Source organism: Microcebus murinus, chromosome 20 (assembly GCF_040939455.1).
Source record: "Microcebus murinus isolate Inina chromosome 20, M.murinus_Inina_mat1.0, whole genome shotgun sequence".
Taxonomy (NCBI): domain Eukaryota; kingdom Metazoa; phylum Chordata; class Mammalia; order Primates; family Cheirogaleidae; genus Microcebus; species Microcebus murinus.
This window is the reverse complement of record NC_134123.1, coordinates 29,612,200-29,637,854: the sequence shown is the minus strand read 5'-3', so window position 1 is coordinate 29,637,854 and position 25,655 is coordinate 29,612,200. Positions and strand designations below refer to the sequence as shown.

At 37.9% G+C, this 25,655-nt stretch overlaps 1 protein-coding gene across 1 annotated transcript; it reads left to right on the top strand.

The window, feature by feature from the left end:
* Positions 1–72: 72 nt before the first annotated feature.
* CMC2 (C-X9-C motif containing 2) lies at positions 73–25,375 on the top strand. Its single transcript, XM_012746568.3, has 4 exons — positions 73–230; positions 8,412–8,524; positions 22,727–22,798; positions 25,001–25,375. The coding sequence occupies exons 2-4, from the start codon at positions 8,444–8,446 to the stop codon at positions 25,085–25,087; spliced, it is 240 nt and encodes a 79-aa protein (XP_012602022.1). The 5' UTR covers positions 73–230; positions 8,412–8,443; the 3' UTR covers positions 25,088–25,375.
* Positions 25,376–25,655: the final 280 nt, after the last annotated feature.

The window sequence follows — 25,655 nt, the reverse complement described above, 5'->3', positions numbered from 1 at the left end:
CTCGCTCTTTTTCCCCCCGTAGTGCCCGGATGTGGGCACGTCCGGGCCGGGTGGCGCATGCGCCTCAGCTGTGGGCGGCGGGGCGGGCCGCGCCGTGTCCGCTGTGGAGGCCGCCGGGGCGTCCGCCGCCTGCGCAGCCACGGGGCTCCGGGCTCGCAACCAGCCGGCTCTCAGCGCAGGAGTGTCCGTCGCTGGACCGCTTCAGCCCTCCCGGTGTGGCCGCGAGTCGGGTGAGTCTCGGGAGTCAGGGCTGTTCTGAGGAGCGATCCCTTGTCCCTGGTTCGGTCCCCTGAGGGCGCGCGTGCTGCCGGGGCTGCCCGCCGGCCCTCGGAGGTCGCGGCCCGGCGTCCTCGCTCCCGCTGGTCCCAGCCGGGCCGCTGCGCCGGGGGATTTGCAGGTGCGGCTGCAGGTGCGTCCCGAGGTCTTTCCTCTGGCGTTTGGTTGGGGCACGCAGGTGGTTAAGAGCAGGCTGTGGGCGTCGCTCGCTGTTGGAATCCGCCCGCCACTCTCCAGCCTGGCGACCTTGGGCGGCTCCTCGGTTCTCCGAGCCTTGGCTTCCTAGCTTGTAAAATGGGTATAACCTACCTTCACGCCGTGTTTGAGTTGCCGAGCGCTCCGTAAAGTGCGTTGTCGTTATTGTTTACCTGGGAGTTGAGAACTTGCGTGCAGAAAGTGGGGGTCTGTTGCCGCGCGTCCCAGCTGCAGTGAAAGTTGTCTCATCCCTCTTGGGATGTGAGAGCCCTCTAAGATCTCCATCAGTGCGTTTTTCAAGGAAAGTGGACATTCGGATCTCTTTTCTTTGGTTTAAAGACGATGGCGCTTGTGTTTTCACAGCAGGCGTTTTGTGTGGAGTCGTAAATAAGTCAAAGTTTTGGAAACCTTCGTTTAAAACTTTAAATGCATAGAAGCTTGCAATGGCAAAGGAATCGTGTGTGATGCCTTTTGTATCTCTCATACGTGCAAGCTTTTACACTTGTTTAGTTGATTTAAAATGAGCCTCTTTCCATCCTTTTTTTTTTTTTACTGTGTCGAGATCTGAACTAAATTCTCATGAATAATCGTGAATTCAGCATTCAGCAAGCGTTTATTGGGCATTTACTATGTGCATTTACAAGAATACTCACTTATTCGGTAGCCTGTGCATTCTTTGAGGTTTATGGACTGATTTTTTATTTATGTTTTTGAAATTCACATGACTTGTCAGAGTGCTAAGAAGTATCATGAATGTTCAAGGAAAGCAACAACGTGAGCCGGTTCCTCGAGAACACTTAATCAGTAGCAGCTGTTTAGATTTGGTCACTTTGTGGTGGGATAAGTAGAAGTGGGTAGGGTAGGCAGTCTCCTGTGTCTACTACCTCCGCTATGACATGGTTCATAGTTTGAAAAAGTTGGAAAATACTAATTTAAATAATACCAGGGCTTTCTGAAACGTAGTCTTTTAAAAATGTGTGTTAGAAAGCATAAAGTATTAATTTACAGGATTCCCCCCCCTGGAGAACGGCTTCTTCAGACTGAACAACAGACTCTTCTGGCTTTATTTTTGTATATTTTAAGACAACATTAGAAATTATAACTGTAGTGTAAATTTCTTCCTGTGCATGCACACAATAGCAAAATCTTTCTAAAGAAAAACCAAGTGGCATTAAAATATAAGGTTCTTCCCCGTGATTATAGATTTGCTGGAGTGTGTTATTAGAATGCTTATCCCTTTTCTTTTGGCTAGGGTTAATATTGCTTGATTTTGATTTATTTATTTTCTAAAATTGTGCCACCTGGTGGTTGAAATCTGCTGTCTGTCATAGAATATTCATTAGGGAAATTTTACCTCTGAGTAGTAGACTAAGGTGAAGGAATGAATGAAACAAGACTATAATTTTTCTATTTTCAGTGAGAGTACCCTGCTGCTTTTACCCTCCCAGCCAAGTCCCAAGGAAAAGTTAAAATTGCTTTGTTAGGGGCCCGTTAACCAGATATCAAAACATCACATTTTCACAGTTGAACATTTTAAGGAGTTTCAGTGGATTGTTTTGCTATTGTGTACATACTTAAGGAAGTGGGTGCGGCTGGCATGGGGATGGAGGTGGTGTACTTGTGACAAGTATACCTTTTCGGTGTTGTCTAAATGCCGGTGTAAAGGTGGGACTGAAGTTTTGTGTTTAAATAATAGCAGTTTGATGGAATTTATGCCTCCTCTTCTTGCTCCCAATGGAAGCACCGAGGCAAGAGGTCTATGTTCCTTTCACTTTATTTCAGTGGTGCTGCTCATGTTCATAATTACCTTGGCACTACCCTTTTGAAATTATTTTCTGTATTCTTAGTACCAGTGAGTGTTTATCCTTTGCATGTGCATTTTATTTCAGGGGATAGCTTAAAATAAATTATGAACTAGATTTGAGAAGTTAAGAACGCAATGTAAGAATATACTCTATGACATCTTTAATTGATGTAGCCAATCTCTTTTGGACAAGTTACAACTGCAGATAACTCAGATCTTCACACTACAGCCTGTTACATTGTTGGACATCCAAGATGATAACATCTGTCTTTGCAGTTCCACCCTTTGATTTGCAGTCCTGTCCTCAGACACATCACAGAGTAAATCAGTTCAGCCTTTCCTAGCATATGACTGAGAATTTCAGATCTACAAATAGTACTTTACATATGTCACACTCACTGTTTACTTTTTCAGATACTCCTACATATGTCATTTTAAACCTATGACAACACCAAGATATAGGTTCAAGAGCTAATTCCACTTTATAGAAGAAGAGACTTAGGTCTCAGTAACTGAAGTGACATAACTTGTGAATAGCTGACCAGTGACATGTTCAATGCTGTTCTTTTAATCTAGATAGATCTTGTATTTCCAATAATACAAGATAATACTATATTTATTTATTTGTTTGTTTATTTTTTTGAGACAGTTTCGCTTTGTTGCCCAAGCTAGAGTGAGTGCCATGGCGTCAGCCTAGCTCACAGCAACCTCAAACTCCTGGGCTCAAGCAATCCTGCTGCCTCAGCCTCTCGAGGAGCTGGGACTGCAGGCATGCTCCACCATGCCTGGCTAATTTTTTCTATATATATTAGTTGGCCAATTAATTTTTTTCTGTTTATAGTAGAGATGGGGTCTCACTATTGCTCAGGCTGGTTTTGAGCTCATGACCTCGAGCAATCCTCCCGCCTTGGCCTCCCAGAGTGCTAGGATTACAGGCGTGAGCCACTGTGCCCGGCCTTGGCTGCATTTTCATTTTCCATTTCAAGTAACTACTTAGCTGGGTGCAACAGCCTGATTTGTGATCTTGAGCTGTGGTATGTTTTTTTGTGTGTGTTTTTAGTAGTTAATGAATGGAACAGTGATCTACTGGCATTTTTACAAGTTGCAATCTGAAATAATAGCTATACTCTAATCCTCAGGAATTATAATATTTGTTCAGACTTTTAAATTTTTATTTTTTAACAGCTTTATTGAGGTATAATTTACATACTATAAAATTCACTTATTGTAAGTAAATTGAATAATTTAGTAAATGTATAGAGTTGTGCAGCCATTACCACAATTCAGTTTTAGAACATTTTTGTCACCCCAAAAAGTTATTTTTTGTCCATTTGCAAATTAATCACTGTCCTCACCTTTCAGTCCTAGGCAACCAATGATCTTTTTGTTTCTATAAATTTGCCTTTTCTAGACATTGTGTATAATATGTAGTCTTTTGCATCAGGCTTTTTTCATTTAGTGTAGGGTTTTTGAGGTTTATCCGTGTGGGAGAGTGCATCAGTAGTTCATTCCTTTTAATTGCTAAATGGTATTCCATTGTATATATGCACCCATTTTGTGTATCCATTTATCTCTCATCTGCCATTTGGGTGATTTCCAGTATTGGCTATTGTGAATAGTGCTCATATGACCATTCATATACATGTCTTTGTGTAGATAATGCGTTTTCATTTCTCTTGGAGTGCAACTAGGTCGTGTTGAGTTTGTTTTCAGCTTATTAAGAAACTGCTAAATTGTTTCCTAAGGTGTCAGTACACTTACATTCCCGATAGCAATGCATGAGGTCTAGTTTCTCCACATCCTAACTAATGTCTTCGTATTGTCTGACTTTTTGATCATAGCTGTTCTGGTGGGTGTCGTGGTATCTCAAGGTTTTAATTTATTTTCCTAAAGACTAATGATGAGGAGCATCTTTTCATATGCATAATTAACCCATTCCTATATATTTTTTGGTAAAATAGTGATTCAAACTTTTCCCTGTATTTTTTTTATTTTTTATTTTAGTGTATTAATGGGGTACAAGTGTTAAGGTTACATATATTGCCCATGCCCCCCTCCCCCCTGGAGTAAGATCTTCAAGCATGTCCATCCCCCAAATGTTGCATATCTTACTCGTTGTGGTTGTATATACCCATCCATTCCTCCCCCCTCCCACCCTCCCGACACCGGATAAATGTTGCTCCTATATGTCCACTTTAGTTTTGATTTGCATTTTCCTGATGATTAGAGATGTTTAACATATTTTTATATGTTTGTTGGCCATTATTCTGTCTTCTTTGAGAAGTTTCTGTTCATGTCCTTTGCCCATTTTTTGATAGGGTTATTTGATTTTTTCTTGCTGATTTTCCTGAGTTCTAAATAGGTTCTAGTTATCAGCCCTTTATCAGATGTGTAGCTTGCAAAAATTTTCTCCTATTCTGTGGGTTGTCTGTTTGCTCTCTTCACGGTTTCTTTGGCTGTGCAGAAGCTTTTTAATTTGATCAGGTCCCATTTGTTTATTTTTGTTGCTGTTGTGATTGCCTTTGGGGTCTTCTTCATAAATTCTTTGCTTAGGCCAATGTCTAGAAGAGTATTTCCAACATTTTCCTCTAGAATTCTAATAGTTTCACACCTAAGGTTCAAGTCTGTTACCCAGCGTGAGTTGATTTTTGTGAGAGGTGAAAGGTGTGGGTCTTGTTTCAGTCTTCTACATATGGCTATCCAGTTTTCCCAGCACCATTTCTTGAATAAGGATTCTTTTCCCCGGTATATGTTTTTATCTGCTTTGTCGAAGATTAGTTGGCTATATGAGGATGGTTTTATGTCTGGGTTCTCTGTTCTGTTCCACTGGTCAGTGTCCCTGTTCTTGTGCCAGTCCCAAGCTGTTATAATGACTATAGCCTTGTTGTATAGTTTGAAGTCTGGTAAATTGATACCTCCTATTTTGTTTTTATTGATTAGGATTGATTTTGCTATATGGGGTCTTCTCTGGTTCCATACAAAGTATAAAATTATTTTTCTATTTCTGTGAAAAATGATGATGGTATTTTGATAGGGATTGCGTTGACTTTGTAGGTCACTTTAGGTAGTATAGACATTTTAACAATGTTGATTTTGCCGACCCATGCGCATAGTATATTCTTCCATCTGTTTACGTCCTCTGCTATTTCCTTCTTCAGTGTTTCATAGTTCTCCATGTAGAGGTCTTTTACCTCCTTAAATAATTCCAAGGTACTTTATTTTCTTTGTTGCTATTTTGAAGAGAATTGAGTCTTTGATTTGGTTATCACTTGTACTGTTATTGGCGTATATGAATGCCTCTGATTTCTGTGTATAGTTTTTGTATCCTGAGACTTTACCAAATTCATTTATCAGATCAGGGAGTCTCTTGGTTGAATCCTTGGGGTTTTCTAGGTATAATATCATGTCATCAGCGAAGAGTGAGAGTTTGATCTCTTCTGCTCCCATTTGGATGCCCTTAATTCCTCTCTCTTGTCTGATTGCTGTAGCGAGGACTTGAGTCTGTTTTAAAATTCTTTGAAAAGAAAATAAAAAATCCCAAAAAGCAAATAAAATTGATTGATTGTCTCCTCTCCCCCGCCACCCTACAGAGTCTCGCCCTGTCATCCAGGCTGCAGTATGGTGGCCTGATCATAGCTCACTATAACCTTGAACTCCTGGGCTCAAGAGATCCTCCTACCTCAGCCTCCTTAGAAGCTGTAACTACAGGCACATGGCACTTCAAGTGGCTAATTTAAAAACATTTCTTTTAGAGACAGGGTCTCACTATGTTGTCCAGGCTGGTCTTAAACTCCTGGCCTCAAGTAATCCTCCCACCTCGGCCTCCTAAACTGCTAGGATTACAGGCATGAGCCACAGCACGACAAATGAATGAATGAGTGAGTGAGTGAATGAATATTATGTTGTGCAAACATCACCACCATCCACCTCCATAACACTTTTCCCTATTCTAACCCTTCCTCAAGGCAAATATTATACCATTCCATTAATACTTTCTGTCTCTGTAATTTTGACTCTTCTAAGTACCTCATATAAGTGGAATTGTACAGTAATTAGTCTTTTTGTGACTTATTTCACTCAGCATGCCCTCATAGTTCATCCATGTTGTAGCATATGTTAGAATTTCCTGCCTTTTTAAGGCTGAATAATATTTCATTGTATGTGTATACCACATTGTGCCTATCCATCCATCTAAGGTTCAAGTCTGTTACCCAGCGTGAGTTGATTTTTGTGAGAGGTGAAAGGTGTGGTTCTTGTTTCAGTCTTCTACATATGGCTATCCAGTTTTCCCAGCACCATTTCTCGAATAAGGATTCTTTTCCCCGGTGTATGTTTTTATCTGCTTTGTCGAAGATTAGTTGGCTATATGAGGATGGTTTTATTTATTTATTTTTTTTTTGAGACAGAGTCTCGCTTTGTTGCCCAGGCTAGAGTGAGTGCCGTGGCGTCAGCCTGGCTCATAGCAACCTCAATCTCCTGGGCTCAGCGATCCTACTGCCTCAGCCTCCCGAGTAGCTGGGACTACAGGCATGTGCCACCATGCCCGGCTAATTTTTTTTTGTATATATATTTTTAGTTGGTCAATTAATTTCTTTCTGTTTTTTGGTAGAGACGGGGTCTCGCTCAGGCTGGTTTTGAACTCCTGACCTTGAGCTATCCGCCCGCCTCGGCCTCCCAAAGTGCTAGGATTACAGGCGTGAGCCACCGCGCCCGGCGAGGATGGTTTTATGTCTGGGTTCTCTGTTCTGTTCCACTGGTCAGTGTCCCTGTTCTTGTGCCAGTACCAAGCTGTTTTAATGTTGGACATGTGGGTTGTTACCATGTTTTAGCTGTTGTAAATAATATGTTATGCACGTGGGTGTACAAATACCTCTTCAAGACTCTGCTTTCAGTTCTTTTGGATACATAACCAGAAGTGGAATTGCTGTGTCATATGGTAATTGTATTTTTAATTTTTTGAAGAAACGCTATACCATTTTCCATAGCGGCTGTCTCGATTTACTTTCCTCCAACAGTGCACAAGGGCTCCAATTTCTCCTATATGCTCTCTTCAACACTTGTTTTCTGTTTTTTGTTTGTTTGTTTGTTTTTGTTTTTTTAACTATACAGTAGGAACATTTATTTTAACACTTCTAAAAGATATTTCTCCATGCCTGATGATTTGATATAAAAATCAAACCCATCATACATTCCCGTTTTTTTTGTTTGTTTGTTTTGTTTTGTTTTTATAGTAGCCGTCCTAATGGGTGTGAGGTGGTTCCTGTATTTTCATTTTTGGAACTTTTAAAAGATTAAAGCAATTAATTGATTCTTTTGGTAATCATTTCTGAGTTAGAATTGGTTTTTTTAAAAAAAAGGATAGATGAATAGCACTAAATAACTATAGCAAACACCTCAAAATAATGTTTTTCCTTTGACCTTGGCTGCTAATTTCCTACTTTGTGAATGAACCAATTTAACTTAATTTCAGGGATTCTAGCTTCATGTTTTCATTGTAATAATTAGTTTTATGGATGTATAAAAATAAATGTATAAAAAATAATTAGTTTTATGGATGTATTAGTTTTATGGATGCTAAATTTGAAATTTTTTTTCCACAGTCTGCTTCTTGTTTCACGTCATTGTTCAGTTAGGTTTTTCCAGCCAGATGTTATGAAGAGAGCAATCTATATTAATTCACACTAATGTGGGACTGACTAATGGCCCTTTAACTGTCTCAGAGGTACATACATTTTAAAAGGACTAATAAACCAAGTCTCTTAATTGGTAGAATTTCATCTGACCGAAATGAGTTGTAATCAATTTTTGGATTGTGGGGAAAATATGTGAAGTCAGGCTTATTAATATATAGGCAAGCTGTTTCTGCTTGAGCACTTATTTGGGTCTCTTGAGGATTCCTGCTTTTGTCCCTCTGAACTTGGAGGTTCTCTAGGCACTACTGAAAGCTTGCTGTGTATGTTAAACCATTGGATAAGGAAGCTGAGGCTCAAGTTTAGTACTTGGCCTAAGGTCACACAACTGGTTAATGGTTAACATTATTTTCTGATAAAGGTCACTTAGGGTTCTTACCGAAAATGCTTTTAGATGGTCTTAACACATATAGTCATGTATATTCAAGACACTCTTGTATCCACAGGTTGCACTGCTGTGATCCATCACCTTCCAAAGATGCATCCTGATTTATCTCCACACTTGCACACTGAAGAATGCAACATCTTGATTAACTTGCTTAAGGAATGTCACAAAAATGTAAGAGTTCAGAAAAATGACTACTAAAGCCAAAATGAAACTTAGGTATAACACCCTGATGTAAAATGTTACTATATCTCCATTAGTGGAAGGGAATGATGCTGTTTTAGTAATGGGTCTAAGCTTAGTAAAGATTAGCAATTGATGTGGGTGATATTTCAGAAACATCTGCTTTTATGATTAGTAAAAATCAAGCGTGGTAGTTTGTTAGGGAATTTCTGAAATGGTATGCGATAGTTGGAATCCATGTTTTTAAACTAGAACAATTATATTCAGCTCTGACTCTTCTGATCATAGTGAAATTATTCTGTGATCATCTGCTTTTTGATGGCTACCATTCTGTGTTTAATGGTAATAGAAACATTTTATGTAGTTAGATGTTAACTAGATTTGATTTATGATTGGCCTAATCTGATATATTTACTTAAGTTTTAGTGGAATGGAAGTAACATTCCATGGTTGAAACCCAAATAGAAAAAGAGCCCATATTTGGAATGCGTTAAATCAAGCTGATATTTTTATAACTGTTGAATATTTAGCTTTTTAAAATATATTTGATGCATGACATTTGTTATGAGAAGCATTTGTGGTTTTTTGATAATTTTTCATGATGCATTAGTTATTTTTCTCGAGATATTCATTAACTGTAGATATATCAAATTAAAATAATAGTATCACTTAAGTGAGTAAAATTTAAAGACCAAAAGTAAGGTGGTAAGTAATACTAGTAATGTGTGCAGTCAGATATTTTTACCAGTTCAAAGAATGTTGTCAATGACAGTATACTTTAGGCTGTGTATTTTCACCATATATTAGATCAAGAATTGGGAGTTTTCATACACCCACTTACTGACTCAACTGAAAAATGAGCCAGGCTAGTAAAATGTAACTTTTAGATTTTTTGAAAGTAAAAATGTAAATGTTTACTTTTTAAGGAACAGGAACTGATTTGTATTGACTTAATGCACATATTTTAATTCTGTATATTGTCAGTTATAGGCAGAAACAGTAAAGGAGAGGATCTGCCAACAGAGGCACAGTGGAAAGAAAGGGACTTGTGGAACAACATGTCAATCTGTTATTGAGCATTTTGCCAGTACAGCCCTTAGAAGTGTGTTGTGTTTTCATAATGCTAGACATAAATAAGGGTATTATCTCTTCATATTTATTTCCTAAGTTAGGTTAAGGGCCAGAGTTTTTCAATCCTTGATTTTAACTAAACTTCGTTACTTGTTATTTTTGCATATTGTCTTTTGGTCCATGACTACTTTAAATTGGAATAAAATTAAGCATTATTTTTTTTCCCTTTGAAAAGGATTTCTTATAATAAAAGTGGCATCTCAAAACACTGGAGCAAAAGATGGACTTTTCAAAAAATTAACCTTTTTGAAGTAAATTTATGTGTAATAAAATACATCTATTTTAAGTGTACAGTTTGATGAGTTTTGACAAATATAAACACCCATATAACCATCATCACATTGAAGATCTAAAACATTTCTCTCAAAAAGGTCCATGTGCTCCTTTGTATTGAGCCTCAACCCTCACCTCTGGCCCAGGTAACCACTGAAGTACTTTTCGTTGCTATAGATTAGTTTTGCTATTCTAGAATTTGTTATAAATGTACTCTACGTTGAATATTCTTGTATTTTGCTCCACATAGGTTTTTGAGCTTCATACATGCTGTTGCATGTGTCCTTAGTTCATTCATTTTTACTTCTGAGTGGTATGTCATTATATGGACCTGCCACAGTTTATCTGCCTATTGATGGACATTTAGTTTGTTTGCAGTTGTGCTATTTTGGATAAAGCTGCTAGAAACGTTCATGTACAAATCTTTGTTTGGACATCTTTTTTTTTTTTTTTTTTTTGAGACAGCGTCTTACTTTGTTGCCTAGGCTAGAGTGAGTGCCGTGGTGTCAGCCTAGCTCACAGCAACCTCAAACTCCTGGGCTCAAGCAATCCTCCTGCCTCAGCCTCCCGAGTAGCTGGGACTACAGGCATGCGCCACCATGCCTGGCTAATTTTTTCTATATATATTTTTAGTTGGTCAATTAATTTCTTTCTATTTTTGGTAGAGATGGGGTCTTGCTCAGGCTGGTTTACTCCTGACCTTGAGCAATCCTTCCGCCTCGGCCTCCCAGAGTGCTCGGATTACAGGTGTGAGCCACCGTGCCCGGCCTGTTTGGACATCTTTTTATTTCTCTTGGGTAAATACCTACGAATAGAATGACTAGGTCATGTGTTCAGAATATGTTTAACTTTATAAGAAGCTGCCAAACTGTTTTCCATTCTGTATTATTCCAGCTCCCTATCCTCACCAGCTCCCTCTCCTCACCAGCTCTTGATATTGTTGATCTTTATAACTTCAGCTGTTTTATGGGTATGTAGCAGTATCTCATTTTGGTTTTTAATTGTGTTTCCCTGGTGGCTAATGATTTTCAGCATGTTTTCATGTGCTTATTAGCCATTCATATAAAATCGTTTGCCCCTATTTAAAAATGGGTTGTTTGTCTTGTGGTTGAGTCATAAGCATTCTGTTTATCATTTGGCATACAAATTTTTTGTCTGATATATTACGGTATATTATGAATTTTTTTTTTTTTTTTGAGACAGAGTCTCGCTTTGTTGCCCAGGCTAGAGTAAGTGTCATGTCATCAGCCTGGCTCACAGCAACCTCAAACTCCTGGGCTCAAGCAATCCTTCTGCCTCAGGCTTCCGTGTAGCCGGGACTACAGGCATGCGCCACCATGCCCTGCTAATTTTTTCTATATATATTAGTTGGCCAATTAATTTCTTTCTATTTATAGTAGAGACGGGGTCTCGCTCTTGCTCAGGCTGGTTTCGAACTCCTGACTTCGAGCTATCTGCCCGCCTGGGCCTCCCAGAGTGCTAGGATTACAGGCGTGAGCTACCGTGCCCGGCCATGAATTTTTTTTTTTTTTTTGGTCTGTGGCATTCCTTTTTATTTTCTTAAGGATGTGTTTCAAAGAGCAGCTTGTATATTTGATCAAGTCTTATTTATCTTTTTTTTCCCCACCTGAGACAGTCTCTTTCTGTCACCCTGGGTAGAGTACATTGGTGTCATTATAGCTCATTGCAACCTCAAACTCCTGGGCTCAGGCAATCTTCTTGCTTCAGTCTCCTGAGTAGCCAGGACTATAGGCTCATGCCACACCACAATGCCTGGCTAATTCATTTTTTTCTTTTATAATCATTTTTTTCCTGTGTCCTAAGGGTCACTGTATATTCTTTTGTTTTTCCTTCTAGAGTTTTCTAGTTTAAGCATTTACATTTACGTCTATGATTTATTTCAAGTTAATTTTTGTGTATGGTATGAGGTATAGTTGAACTTCATTTTCTTTGCCTGTGGATATCCAGTTGTTTCAACACCATTTGTTGAAGAAACTATTCTTTTCCCACTCATTTACATGATCCCTTTGTCAAAAATCAATTGACCATATATCAGTGGGTCTATTTCTGGGCTCTCTAATCTGTTCCACTGATTTATATTTCTATTCTTAGCACTAGTACCACACTGTCTTGATTACTGTTGCCTTGCAGTAAGTCTCGAAATCAAATCATGTAAATCCTCCAACTCTGTCCTTTTTCAAAGTTGCTTTGGCTATTTTGGGTTCTTTCCATTTCCATATTAATTTTAGAATCAGCTTGTCAATTTCTACAAAAATATGTTTACTAGTTTTCATATGAGGCTGAATATTATTGACCACTTGGATTTTCTCTTTTCGGTTGGCAGGAAATGTTTGATCCTTTTCTTTAGGCATGTTTTTAAGTACTTTTGGGGCATGTCTGGAGTAGCATTTACTCTGGGGTTAGTTTAGCCCAGCTACTCAAGCATGATTTTTCTTGATTCTCTCTACTGATGGACTTGAGTGTTCATTGAGCTCTCTACTTTTGCCTGTGAGAACTTCATTGACTGCCATCCCTGTCTAGCTCTCTGCATTTTTCAGCTTACAGCTGCTGTAGTTCTTTGTAGTTACTGTGGCCTTGTGAAGTTTCATCCAACACATGTACAGATGAATGCTCAGTGACTCAAGGGAACCCCATGTAGATTTCTGGAGTGGTTTTTTTTTTCCTGTGTATCTCTCCCTCACAAATTCCAGCTGCCTCAACCTCCCTGAACTCTGATATCTGTTGCCTGAGCTCAGTGAGACCTTTATTCTCTTCTTGAATTCTCTTTCCCTGCTACGTGGTTTGGAAATTGCCTCTAAGGGTTCACCTTATTTTATTTCCTTCTCAGGTATCACAGTCCTGCACAGTCTGTTATCCCAATGTCTGTCCCAATGTTCCATATATTTTATCTAGTTTTCGAGTTGTTGGGAGGGCTAGTTTTTACCAGTTATTCCTTCATGGACAGAAACAGAAGTTTTTTGGTTAGATTTTTAAATAAATGGCACAGGGACAATTAATAGAGCCATTTGGAAAAAAGTAAAATACTTAACATATAAATCAACTTGTAATGGATCATATATGCCAATAATGAAGTAATACAGATACTAAGAAAACATGGGTAAATTCCTTTATAACCTGAAGGTAGGGAAAGGCAGCTTAACTAGGACTCTAAATTCCAGAGGCAATAAAATCAAAGATTGGTAAATTTGCATTATTTGCATTACAAAAAATGTAGAGTCAAAAGGCCACTTCTTAAAACCGGAGACAGTATTGATAACACGTGGCACAGGTAATGAGATAATAGCCCTGATATTATAAATGCAGGGCCCTTAAAAATTGAGAGGAAGAAGAGGCCAAAAATCAAAGCAAAAAATGAGCAAAAGCATGAACAATTTACAAAAAGAGGAAAGATGACCTTAAATATATGTAAAGATGTTCAACCTCACTCAGTAGTTAGAGAAACACAAATTAAATATGCTGAGATACCATTCCTCAGGAGGCAAATTTAAACAGTATGACATCCATCAGTCAGTCCATTGCAAAAGAAATAGGAAAAAGAAAATAAACAGTATGACAGTTTATTCTGTTGGGGAGGTAGTGGGAGAAGGATACTCTTATTTTTGGTGGGATTGCAAATTGGCACAGCTTTTATAGAGGAGTTTGACAGTGTCTAGCAAAACTGCAGTGTATTTGAGTTTTGACTCATCATTCCCATTTCTAGGAGTTTATCTTAAAAGTATAATTTCAACGGTATGAAAACATTTTATAACCATTTTTTTCCTGTGTCCTAATTTCAACGGTATGAAAACATATGTACAAAGTTACTAATTTCAGCATTGTTTGCAAGTGTAAAATGGTGGGAACAACCTTTCCCAACATAGAGTGGTTGACATCCACAGGATGGAATACTGTACATCTGTTTTTTAATTTTTATTTTTAAATAGATTTCATTTTTAAGGACAGCTTTAGATAGATTTATAGATAAATTGTGAATGTATTAATAGTACAGAGTTCCCATATACCCTATACCTAGTGTCCCCTGTTATTAACATCTTACACTGGTACAGTTGTACAATTAATAAACTAAATGTACCTTACCAGTGTAAGATGTTAATAACAATGTACAATTAATAAACCGATAAACCGATATTGATTTATATATATGATATGATATTGATATATGATATGTCCATGCTTTATTCTGATTTATTCATGTTAGGTGTTTACTTACTGTCTTTTCTCTATTACAGGGTTCTATCCAGGATACATATTACTCTTAGGTATCATGGCTATTTAGGTACCTGTTGGCTGTGATCATTTCTTTCTTTGTTATTTATTTTTATTTTTTTGAGATAGAGTCTTGCTCTCCCAGGCTGGTGTGCAGTGGCACAATTATAGCTTACTTTAACCTCAAATTCCTGGGCTTACGGGATCCTTCTGCCTCATCCTCTTGAGTAAGTAGAAAGAACTACAGGCATGTGCTAGCATACTCAGCTAATTTTTTTATTTTGATTTTTTTTGTAGAGATGGTAGTCTCACTATCTTGTCCTGGTTGGTTTCAAACTCCTGGCCTCAAGCAGTCCTGGCTTGGTCTCCCAAAGTGCTGGGATTATAAGCCTTATGCTTTGCTTTTGATGACCTTGACAGTTTTGAGGGATAATGGTCAGGTATTTTGTAGAATGCCTCTCTTTTTGAATTTATCTTATACTTTTCTCATGGTTAGATTGGTACAATGTGTTTTTGGGAGGGAGACCACAGAGGTAAAGGATCATTTTCATCACATGAAGGCTATATACTATAGCATAATTTATCACTATTGCCGGGCGCGGTGGCTCACGCCTGTCATCCTAGCTCTCTGGGAGGCCGAGGCGGGCGGATTGCTCAAGGTCAGGAGTTCAAAACCAGCCTGAGCAACAGCGAGACCCCGTCTCTACTATAAATAGAAAGAAACTAATTGGCCAACTGATTGATATATATATAAAAAATTAGCCGGGCATGGTGGTGCATGCCTGTAGTCCCAGCTACTTGGGAGGCTGAGACAGAAGGATCGCTCGAGCCCAGGAGTTTGAGGTTGCTGTGAGCTAGGCTGACACCATGGCACTCACTCTAGCCTGGGCAACAAAGCGAGACTCTGTCTCAAAAAAAAAAAAAAAAAAAAAAATTTATCACTATTGACCTTGATTACCTGGCTAAAGTAGTATTTGTCAGGTTTCTTTAAAATAATTCTTTCCCTTCCTTTTCATAACTCTTTGGAAGGAAGTCACTTAAGGACTGGGAAGTTATGCTGTTTTTCCTACACGGTGGAATATCTATGTAAATTTTTTGGACTTCTGTTCTGGAGACTTGTCTCTTCTTTCCTATTTATTTACTCATATCAGTATGGAGTCATGCATATTTATTTTATGTCATGTATATTTCATTTATAAATCATGTATACATATCATGTATAAATATCATGTATATTTATTTTATAATTTGGGTTATAATCTATTATACTTGATTTTTTGCTCAAATTGTTCTAGCTGTGGCCACTGGGGAGTCTTTCAATTGGCTTCTATGTATAGCTGTTTAAAAAAAGAAAGGAAAATTTCTATGAACTGACTTGTAATGACTTCTAGGATATATTTAGTGAAAAAAATCCAAGTGCAAGAGTGTTTTAGTACCCTAGAGTTTTTATAAAAATGGAGGAAGAGATAAGCAAAATATACTTGTATCTCATCATTTGTATTAAAAAAAATTAGATAACCTGAAACTAATGAGATTCATTACCTTCTGGGATGAGTAGGAGCAGGGTAGAAAGGATTGAAGGAATGACACTTTTTCAATTATATTTTTGTATAGTTCTTGCTTTTTGAGCAATAGAATACGATAGAAATAGAATACAAGCAAAACCAAATGAACTTAACTTTATTTCAAATGATCCATCTAATTACACTAAAGGTAAAAATGAACTAACTCTAATAATTTGAACATAGGCTAAAGACAAAAAGAGCTGTCTTTAGTAGAGTTTGGGTTTTGCAATGGCATGGATAGCAATTCTGAAACTGGCTTCTGTGTATTCCAGGGTTAAGCAAATAAGTAAAATATTTTAGATAAGAAGAGACAAGTTTCTTACTGCTACAAATGTGGAAGAGGAAAGGCTAGGATGAATTCTCTGGTGTTGGATTGAAATTGGAGATGTCAGTGTGAACTCATGTTTTTTTTATATATATTAGGTGAAGAAGATAAATATATGTCTGTGTGTGTGTATGTATGTATGTATATATTTTTTTATGGAAAAAAAGTATATCTTTCCCTGTAGCAATGAACATACCTAGTGCTCAGGTTTGTTTTCTAACTACCATTCTCCAGGAAACAAACAGGGATCCTTGGAGAAATGGCTACTTCTAGGTCTAGGGCTGGGGAAGAACAAGAACCTGAAGTGTCTCATACCAGGAAGTAAGACATTTATCAAAGAATGATGGGGACTGTCAAAAGGACAGGGCACAGCTTGAACTCCCACTGACCAAAAATGGGACAGAGTATCAAAATAATGAAAATACATAATCAGTTAAATAAGAATCTGTGAGTCCATACTCATAAATATATGGGTGAAAAGGAAAAGCTTTCCTTATAGTAGAATGCCAGCTAATAAAATATAAAGGGACTGCTAGAATTACAAAATCACTGTATGGTAACCATTGTAGTAAAAATTGATTAGTCAAGAATCGTTGATAGGTCCTAATACTAATGGGTGAAAAGTTTGAGGAATAACAGGATAGTTATATGGTCTCAAAGTATCTGCACATAATAATTATAGAGGCAAAGCTAATAACTTCACAGTGGAGAAACTTGGCAGACCACTCCTTATCTAGGTGATCAAAGTTGACATCACCAGTAATGGGACAAATTGCCATGTGTCTCTTGATGCGATACATTGAGAAATACACAGCATTACTGTGTTTAATTGATAAAATGAATGCATTAAATTACCTAAGGTGTCTTCTAGCCTTGAATTTGTGTAATTCTGTATTATAATCTTTTTGTTGTTTAGTCTATCATTCTAAGTGCCCTTTCTGTGCTGGCATGTAGCAGTACTCGTCAACTCTCTTGAAGGACAGGACTGTTTTATCTCCAAATAGCCCTAACTTGCTGTGCTTTTATCATTCTTTCCATGTTTTATAGTTCTGGGGTTTTTGCAGCCAAATGTCATTTCCATGGCCGTCAGTAGTATCTAGGGGCTGCTTCTGATCTACAGGCCTATTTTGCCTACATTTGTCAGCAAGACTCAGATATTCTTTCTGTCTACAGTTAGAATATAGAATTTAGAATAGCTGTTTTCCTCAAAGCTACTTGGAAGTCCTTATGTATTTTTTTTCCTGATTTATAAAAGTAATAGGTAAATAATCCATGTCACTGTAGATAGTGTAAAAAATCTAGGAAAGTGTAAAGCAAACACAGATTGCCTTTTATTCCTCTATCCAGAGATAAAGTCATTGACAATTGGGTTTATCCAGCATTTTTTTATCTTCATATTTTTCCTCTTTTTGTCTTCTTACTAGCATTTTAAAATGCCTACATCTTCTCCATCCTGAGCAAATGAATATATAAAATTCCTTCTTATAATCTCAGCCTTCTGGTTCCCTATATTAGCTTCCCTTTTAGAGCAAACTATTGAAAAAATATTGCTTTCTCCATTTTTCAGTTTTGTTTCTACCCTCCCCTAGGGTCCAAAAACTTGCTTCCTTCTCGACACTCTTCCATAGACTTCTACCATACTTTTCTCTTTCCTGGCTTCCCTTATGTTTCTTTGGCCACTTGATTTCTTCAGCTGACTCTCCTCTCTCTGCCTTACACCTACCTGTTTTTCAGGCTACCTCTTCCTGGAAACGTTCATTCACTCCCATGGTTTCAGTAACTCTCAAATCTCTATCTCTGGTTTCCGTTTCTTCTGAGTTGCAGGTATGTTTCTCTCAACTATGTGGTGAACTTAATGATTCCACAGATAAACTCAATAGGTCCAGACACAAATTCATCTTACCTCTTTTTTTTTTTTTTTTTTTTTTTTTTTTGAGACAGAGTCTCGCTTTGTTGCCCAGGCTAGAGTGAGTGCCATGGCGTCAGCCTGGCTCATAGCAACCTCAATCTCCTGGGCTCAGCGATCCTACTGCCTCAGCCTCCCGAGTAGCTGGGACTACAGGCATGCGCCACCATGCTCGGCTAATTTTTTGTATATATATTTTTAGTTGGTCAATTAATTTATTTCTATTTTTGGTAGAGACGGGGTCTCGCTCAGGCTGGTTTCAAACTCCTGACCTTGAGCAATCCGCCCGCCTCGGCCTCCCAAAGTGTTAGGATTACAGGCGTGAGCCACCACGCCGGGCCATCTTTCCTCTTTTTAAGACCTCTTCATTCTGTCTTGGTGAATGACATTATTTGTCCAAGCCAGAAAGCAGTGTCGTCTTTAATTCTTCTGTCTGCCTCACATGTGAACACTCACCAAGTGCTGCCCATTCTCTCTGCCAAGTATCTCTGGACTCGTTCTCATTTGCCAGTGCAGCTAACATAGTCCATGCCAGTGTTGTTGGGGCCACCTGTAAATGACTTCTGTCTGGTCTCCTGTTTTGTCCTCTTCCCTGTCCAGATCCATTTTCCATACTGCATCTAGAGTGATCTTTCAAAAACAGATTTAGTCCTTGTTCCCCATATATGGCTCCCTTTATCTATAGGATGAAATCTAAATTTCTGCCTTATATTTCAAGGCTTCATGAAACCAGTCCCTCAGTAGCTCTCAGGCTTTACCTCTCTCCCACAACTCCCTATCCCTCACTCCTGCATGCCCTTTTTTGCAGTTATACTGGAGAATGTTATTTTTCTCTTCTAAGCCTTTATATTTGATTTTTTCCTTTGCTTAACTTAAATAGAGTATTTCTCACTATCTCTACTTACTGTTTGCAAAACCAGGTTTTTACATCCTGCCGATTTTGTTCTTAATTGGTCATTTCCTCTCCCTTTTCTTATAACCTGGCCTAGATTCTCTTGGTACAGTCACTCTGTACTTCAGTAGCATCATACATAATACATTTCCTACTTCGTGACAGTTCTTGCACTTTTATGTCTGAAGATATATGAGAATATAGCTGGATTCTCACATCTGCTTTTATATTCAATCTGTCCTATAGCCCTCAGAAGATTCCATTGTGCCCTTGTAAGAGGATAAATGTGAACAAAACAAATAAGGTCTTTGTATTATTAGGGAAATAGTTTTGACCTTGTGCGTCTGTTCCTGAAAAGGTCTTGGGAACCCTTGGGTGTCCTAGGACTGCACTTTGAAAACCACTGCTTATTTGTCTCCTTCCCTCTGACTAGGTGCTTTGAGAGTAGGGCCCAGACCTACCTTGCTCACTGCTGCATTCCTAGGGACTGGAGCCTTGCTCTCCATGTAAAAGGGTCTCAGATATCTATTGATTGATTCACTTATTCAATTACTTAGTTGGTTCAGTTCCCAAGAAATAGACATCAGGCACTGGAGACTTTCGCTGTGTATGTACAAAAGAATTGCAGTATATAGGCATTTCTTGTACCCCAGTTTCACTGGGGCATTTGAGTGTAATATTTTGCACATAATGTCACAAGAGTATAATTCTCATTTGGGCTTAGTTAATGTTGAGGTGAAAAGAAACTTAAATTAGTTTTTGCAGCTGATTTTTTTTTTTTTTTTTTTTTTTTTTTTTTTGAGACAGAGTCTCGCTTTGTTGCCCAGGCTAGAGTGAGTGCCGTGGCGTCAGCCTAGCTCACAGCAACCTCAAACTCCTGGGCTCGAGTGATCCTTCTGCCTCAGCCTCCCGGGTAGCTGGGACTACAGGCATGCGCCACCATGCCCGGCTAATTTTTTATATATATATCAGTTGGCCAATTAATTTCTTTCTATTTATAGTAGAGACGGGGTCTCGCTCTTGCTCAGGCTGGTTTTGAACTCCTGACCTTGAGCAATCCGCCCGCCTCGGCCTCCCAAGAGCTAGGATTACAGGCGTGAGCCACAGCGCCCGGCCCTAATTTTTTTTTTTTTTTTTTTTAAGACTAGTCAAGTGCAGTAGTGAGGAGGGGGGAAAGTAGTAGAACAAGGAGTTCAATCTGTAACTGACTGTGAACAGTCACGTGAGATAACTCAATACCTTCGGACCAGCCTGCAGTTGATTTTTAAAATGAAGATGTATGTATATGGGATGATGTGAATAAATTTAAACTAAGCTATGAAAACACTGTCTTACGTTTGGAAAGTCTAGTCTTCTCTGTTATTTCTGCGTGACTACATAGAAGGGGTGAAAATGCCTTGTCCCTCTTTATTTGTTGTCAAGGAAGTAGGTTAGGAAAAACCCACAGGAAATATTTATTTGGAAAAGGTTGTTTAGGTAACAAATAGGAGATTCTAGTCTATCTTAAATGCTTGCCAGAAAAACTGACCACTTACTCAATTCAGTGTGGACTTGAAAAGTACATTTAAAGTGGCAGTGAAGGAGGAAAAAAAGAAACAGCATGAAACATAGCTTACTAATTATGTGTTGTCTGGTTTCCATGAAAGCCTTAATTAGAAAGAAAAGGAAAAGATGTGCTTTTTATTACAACTGTAAGTTCAGCATTTATGGCATGTCATTATAGCAGATCACCACACTATCTGACCCACCCTTGAAAATCATGAAGTGCAAATACGCTAATTATAGCCCTACTAAAATTTGGGTTCTTAACTTCAGGCTTCATCTTAACCTGCTTTAGAGCATTTATACCTTTTGCCATGATAATAGATGTGGGACTTGAAACAACTAGGATATTTTGTTTTGTTTTTCAAGCAAAACAGACTTTGAACTTCAGACATAAATTTCCTATATTGTAAATGAGTGGCTTATTTATATGGCCTATATAGGGCATCTAATACAGTGCCATGTATTTGGTGTATTTTGGTGACATTTTGAATGAAGGCAAATGAGAAAATGGCTCTGGCACCAAGTGTTTACTAAATAGCTCTTTTATGGGACAGAGTGTTTGCTAGTGAAGTAAGTTACTCGTGTCAGTATGGCCACACTGCAGCTTGACACCACTTCCTGTGTTAGAGAATGGATTGTGCTGTGATTTTAATGTGCCCTGTAAAGAAAGGGTTATTAGATGATAAAACTTTTACATTGTCTTTGTGAGGTTCTGGTGGGTTAGCAGGCTTCCCTTTTACCAAGGAAGAGGTCTTTGTTATCTTTGTTTCTATTTGTAGAACATTTATTCCTCTGTATGAAGGACCAGGATAAGCCTGTTTATTTGTATACAGTTGACCCTTGAACAACTTGGGGGTAAGGGGAACAACTAATCACCTTGTGCAGTAAAAAGTCCATGTATAAATTTATTTATTTGTTTGTTTATTTATTTATTTATAGACAGAGTCTCACTTTGTTGCCTAGGCTAGAGGGAGTGCCGTGGTGTGAGCCTAGCTCACAGCAACCTCAATCTCCTGGGCTCAAGCAATCCTACTGCCTCAGCCTCCCGAGTAGCTGGGACTACAGGCATGCGCCATCATGCCCGGCTAATTTTTTCTATATATATTAGTTGGCCAATTAATTTCTTTTTATTTATAGTAGAGACAGGGTCTCGCTCTTGCTCAGGCTGGTTTCAAACTCCTGACCTCGAGCAATCCACCCACCTTGGCCTCCCAGAGTGCTAGGATTATAGGCGTGAGCCACCACGCCTGGCCCATGTATAACTTTTGACTCCTCCAAAAGGTAACTATTAAAAGCCTACTGTTGACCGGAAGCCTTACCAATTGCATAAAGAGACTGTTGACATATTTTGTATGTATATGTATTCTTACAATATTTTGTATGTATAATATATTCTTATAATAAAGTAAGCTAGAGAAAAGAAAATCATAAGGAAGAAAAAATACATTTACAATACTGTACTGTGTTTATCAATATTGTAAGTTTATGTCATCTGTATATAAGGTGAATCATCTGTCTGAAATGACAGGCAACTGTAGCTACAGACCTCAATCTACAGTGCCTATCAAGCAATTCAACTTTTTCTTGTAATGTCATGACTGTTCTCTGCTTCTTGGGAGTACTTCCAGCATCACTAGTGGCACTTTGTGTGGGTCCCATGGTGTTACTCAAGGTTTACACGAAACATGAACTGCTCACAGGATGATTGGCGTCATGTGGCATTCTAAGTGGATACTCAGAACTCCTGAGCTCACCACAATAGCAACAGGAGGTAGCTATGAAATTATTACAGTAGTACAGTATGTACTACAGTTAATTTTATGCAATTATGATTTAATACAGCATCTTTATGTTTGTTTACATTTCTCTCGACTTCTAATGGTGCCATATGTGGTCTGTAAGTGTGTGCATTTGTTTTGATAAATTTTAACTTTTTACAATAGATTCATACATATTTTATAGTAGTAAATGATAAAATAGACTACTATCACATATTTTATGCATTCATGCCATACCTAACTTTTTTATTAATATATTTTTTAATATTTCTAGGCTATGTGATTTGTCTGCAAGTTTTTTCATATTGTTGCAAATCTTCAAAAAATGTTCCAGTATATCTGTAGGAAAAAATCCACGTGTCAGTGGACCAGGGAGTTTAAATTCATGTTGTTCAAGGGTCAACTGTATTTTATACATATGATTCAACTGTTACTTGCTTATTAACAGAGTGACAGTGTAAACTCATTTCTTTATGAGTATTTAAATTTTACATGCCAGAGACCTTGACATATTATGGGATGAAATATTTTACTCCCTTTCTTCCTTCTAGCACAGTTTTCTGAAATTTTTTGGTCATTGCAACGATCTTGATCGGAAGATGAGAAAATGCTTGAAAAAAGAGGTAAGAATATTGTTAAAGGATGGAAATGGTTGCACAATGAAACAGAACATTTTTGAATATTACATACTTCTGCCATTATTGAATTTTTCTCCAGATTTTAATATCACAGAGAAAATTCGCATGTATGATCTCCCTTCTAAAACCAAGAGGAGAAATGAAAGCCTCTTTTGGTTACAGTGTTAGAACATTTCTCTTTTTTTGCCATGCACACAGATGATGATAACAACTTCCGTATTATAGTCACCATTACTCATCTGGATGAATTTTAAGGTTTGGGAAACTGAATGTCTGGTCAGCAGAAAAACTTATGTCAATCAGATATTTGCTGATTAGCAGGTAACTAAAACTCTCTGGGCCTCAATTTCCATATATAAATTGAGGAGGCTGGACTTAGGCTCTTTCCAGCTTTAACATTTTGAATTTCTTTATAGTTATGCTTTGTACAAGCCATGGGGAGCTAATTTGACTTGTTTGGGAATATTGTCATATCCTGAACCTGGTTTTAGAACCAGTGGGACTTGGGCAAATAACCAAAGTACAAAGTGCATTGTCATTTTCCAGGTACTCCATGTTCTAGAGTAGTGTTTTTGTTTTTTTCTCCCCAATACTTTTATGAGGAAACTTAACGTATGACACAGAAAAGGAATGACTTTGAAGGGACCCGGTACTTCGTCTATAATTTGCAGTAGCTTTTTGATGAGGAAGGAAAAAAAAGTTTGAAAATTACCATTTCAGAAGTTATGTTAGAGTCCTTCAGTTAAAACCTTTAACCTAGAAAACTTCTTAAAGATTGTCTAGCCCTGACTTACATGTGAGGTTATTGGAACAGGAATAAAGTTAAGTAACTCAAAGTCACAAATCTCCACACTACTTTCTCAAGGGGTGCTAGAAGGGGTTCTAGCCATGTCCCTGGTTAGCTCTCTGTCACTAAGCATTCATTTCTGTGGCCTGTCTTTCCATGTCTATGGCTCCTAAAAGATTTTGATGTTCAACTGTTCACATATACTCAGTTTTTTCAGTTTGGATTTACTTTTACTGTTTTGCCCCTCTCTTCAGGGGAAAAATATTCATTCACCTTTAAAATATATTTGCATTGGTCTATATATTATAAACATGTGAATATATACATATAGAAACACTAATAGTTGAGTTTCTCTGCTTTAAATCTAAGGTAACCATTTGAGAAAATCTAAGTGCTTTTTACATGCCAGGCTCTATGTTTCCTGTTATTTGTAACCTGCTGGCTAGATCAGAATACTAGGCTGAAAATCTCCTGGGTGAAAACTACATGTAGATGCAACTGATTATAGAAACAGGATTTGAAAAGAATGAGCTTTGATGACTGTTTATAATGAAAAAGTCCTAGGAAGAATAGCTGACTATATGTTTCCATATGAGTTAATAGGATAATACGGTTGCTAAGAGCCAGTTACTCTTTTGATAATTTCCATAGGAATATAATGTGATGAAGTCGTAAGATCTACGCCCACTGTAGTCCATGTCTATCACTATGACTAGAACAATATATTCAATCATGGTTGTGATTTTGTTTTTAAATCAAGGCCATGAATGTTAAAATGCTTTATGAAATAAAAGTCATTTTGTAGGTAAGATATTAGAAGACAGAAGCCATGTTCTGTGGAATATAGAAACCAGCAATGTTCAGCCTGAAGAAGAGGTAATGAGTGGTTATCTGTAATTGGATGTTTGAAAATTATAGCAGGCAAGAAGAAATAGAAGGCAGTAGGAGAGTTTACAGGGAGACACTTTTTGGTCCAACATTAAAACTTTGGAACAAGTAGAACTGTCCAACAGTTAAACAGGTTACCTGCAGGTAGTGAGCCCCTTCTAACTAGAAGTGTTCAGCAGAAGGTAGAGGACTTGCTACACTATGAGCCTCTAGAGGACAGGGACAGAACTCATCCATCTTAAATACTTACTGAATTCATATTTTGGGAGGAAATTGATGCAGCAAATATTTTTGGGCCTATTAGGATGTAGGTACTATACTGTATTGAGTGAAATTGTACTAGATGTCCTCAAAGGTCACTGTTTCAGATCTCAGAGTCAGTGACATAAAAGGTAAACAAGAATTTTGTCAGTAAAAACATTTTTATTTTGCAAATATTTCTAACTATTTAACTGTAAATGGTGATGTAATCTGCTGTTTCTTCTCTCCCCCTTCTTCCTTTTATTTTCTAGTACATGGAAAAGAGGACCAAGAGCAGGGAGCTTGGGGAAGCGATGCGAAAGAGACTTGTTAATCCTCCAGAGGAATCTGAAAAATAAATTATATTTCCATTGAATACCTTGGCTGAGAGAAGACTCTTGGTTGATAGCTGAAAGAATCCTATCTTATTTGATTTCCAGAATCCTTTGAATGGAAAGTGACCCATGAGAAATTGGACCATGGAGAAATATGAAAACCCTGGATTCTGAATATCTGTTGGGAAGAGCTTTTAGTACCATCCCTCCTCTACCAGCAAACCTGACTTCTACCGTGTTTCTTCCCTTTGTTTACAACCAGTTAACATCTGAGTAACTTATCTTCCTCAATAAAATAATTTATTTAGATAATTTTTTCCACTTTCTCTTAGACTCTTTTGGAATTAGGACAAAATGGTGTCATTTGGCTTACCTTTTTGATGTGATGGTTCTAAAGCTTAAACATTGAAAACATAAGCTAGGGCAAAAAGATTTCTGGGGAAATCCCAGGAGTATTAATTAACTATATGAAATTGTTCCAATGTTACTGTTTTTAAGGAATGATTTTCTAAAAGATTAAATATTTAATACTGATAAAATTACATTTGGTTGGGATTTAGGTTGTAGCAGACTTTGCTTCCCCATTTGGTTG

Coding starts and splice junctions, on each gene's coding strand:
- CMC2 (XM_012746568.3), top strand. CDS start 8,444: ATGCATCCTGATTTATCTCCACACTTGCACACTGAAGAATGCAACATC. Junction 8,525..22,726: donor TTAAGGAATGTCACAAAAAT/GTAAGAGTTCAG, acceptor TCTTCCTTCTAG/CACAGTTTTCTGAAATTTTT. Junction 22,799..25,000: donor GAAAATGCTTGAAAAAAGAG/GTAAGAATATTG, acceptor TTTATTTTCTAG/TACATGGAAAAGAGGACCAA.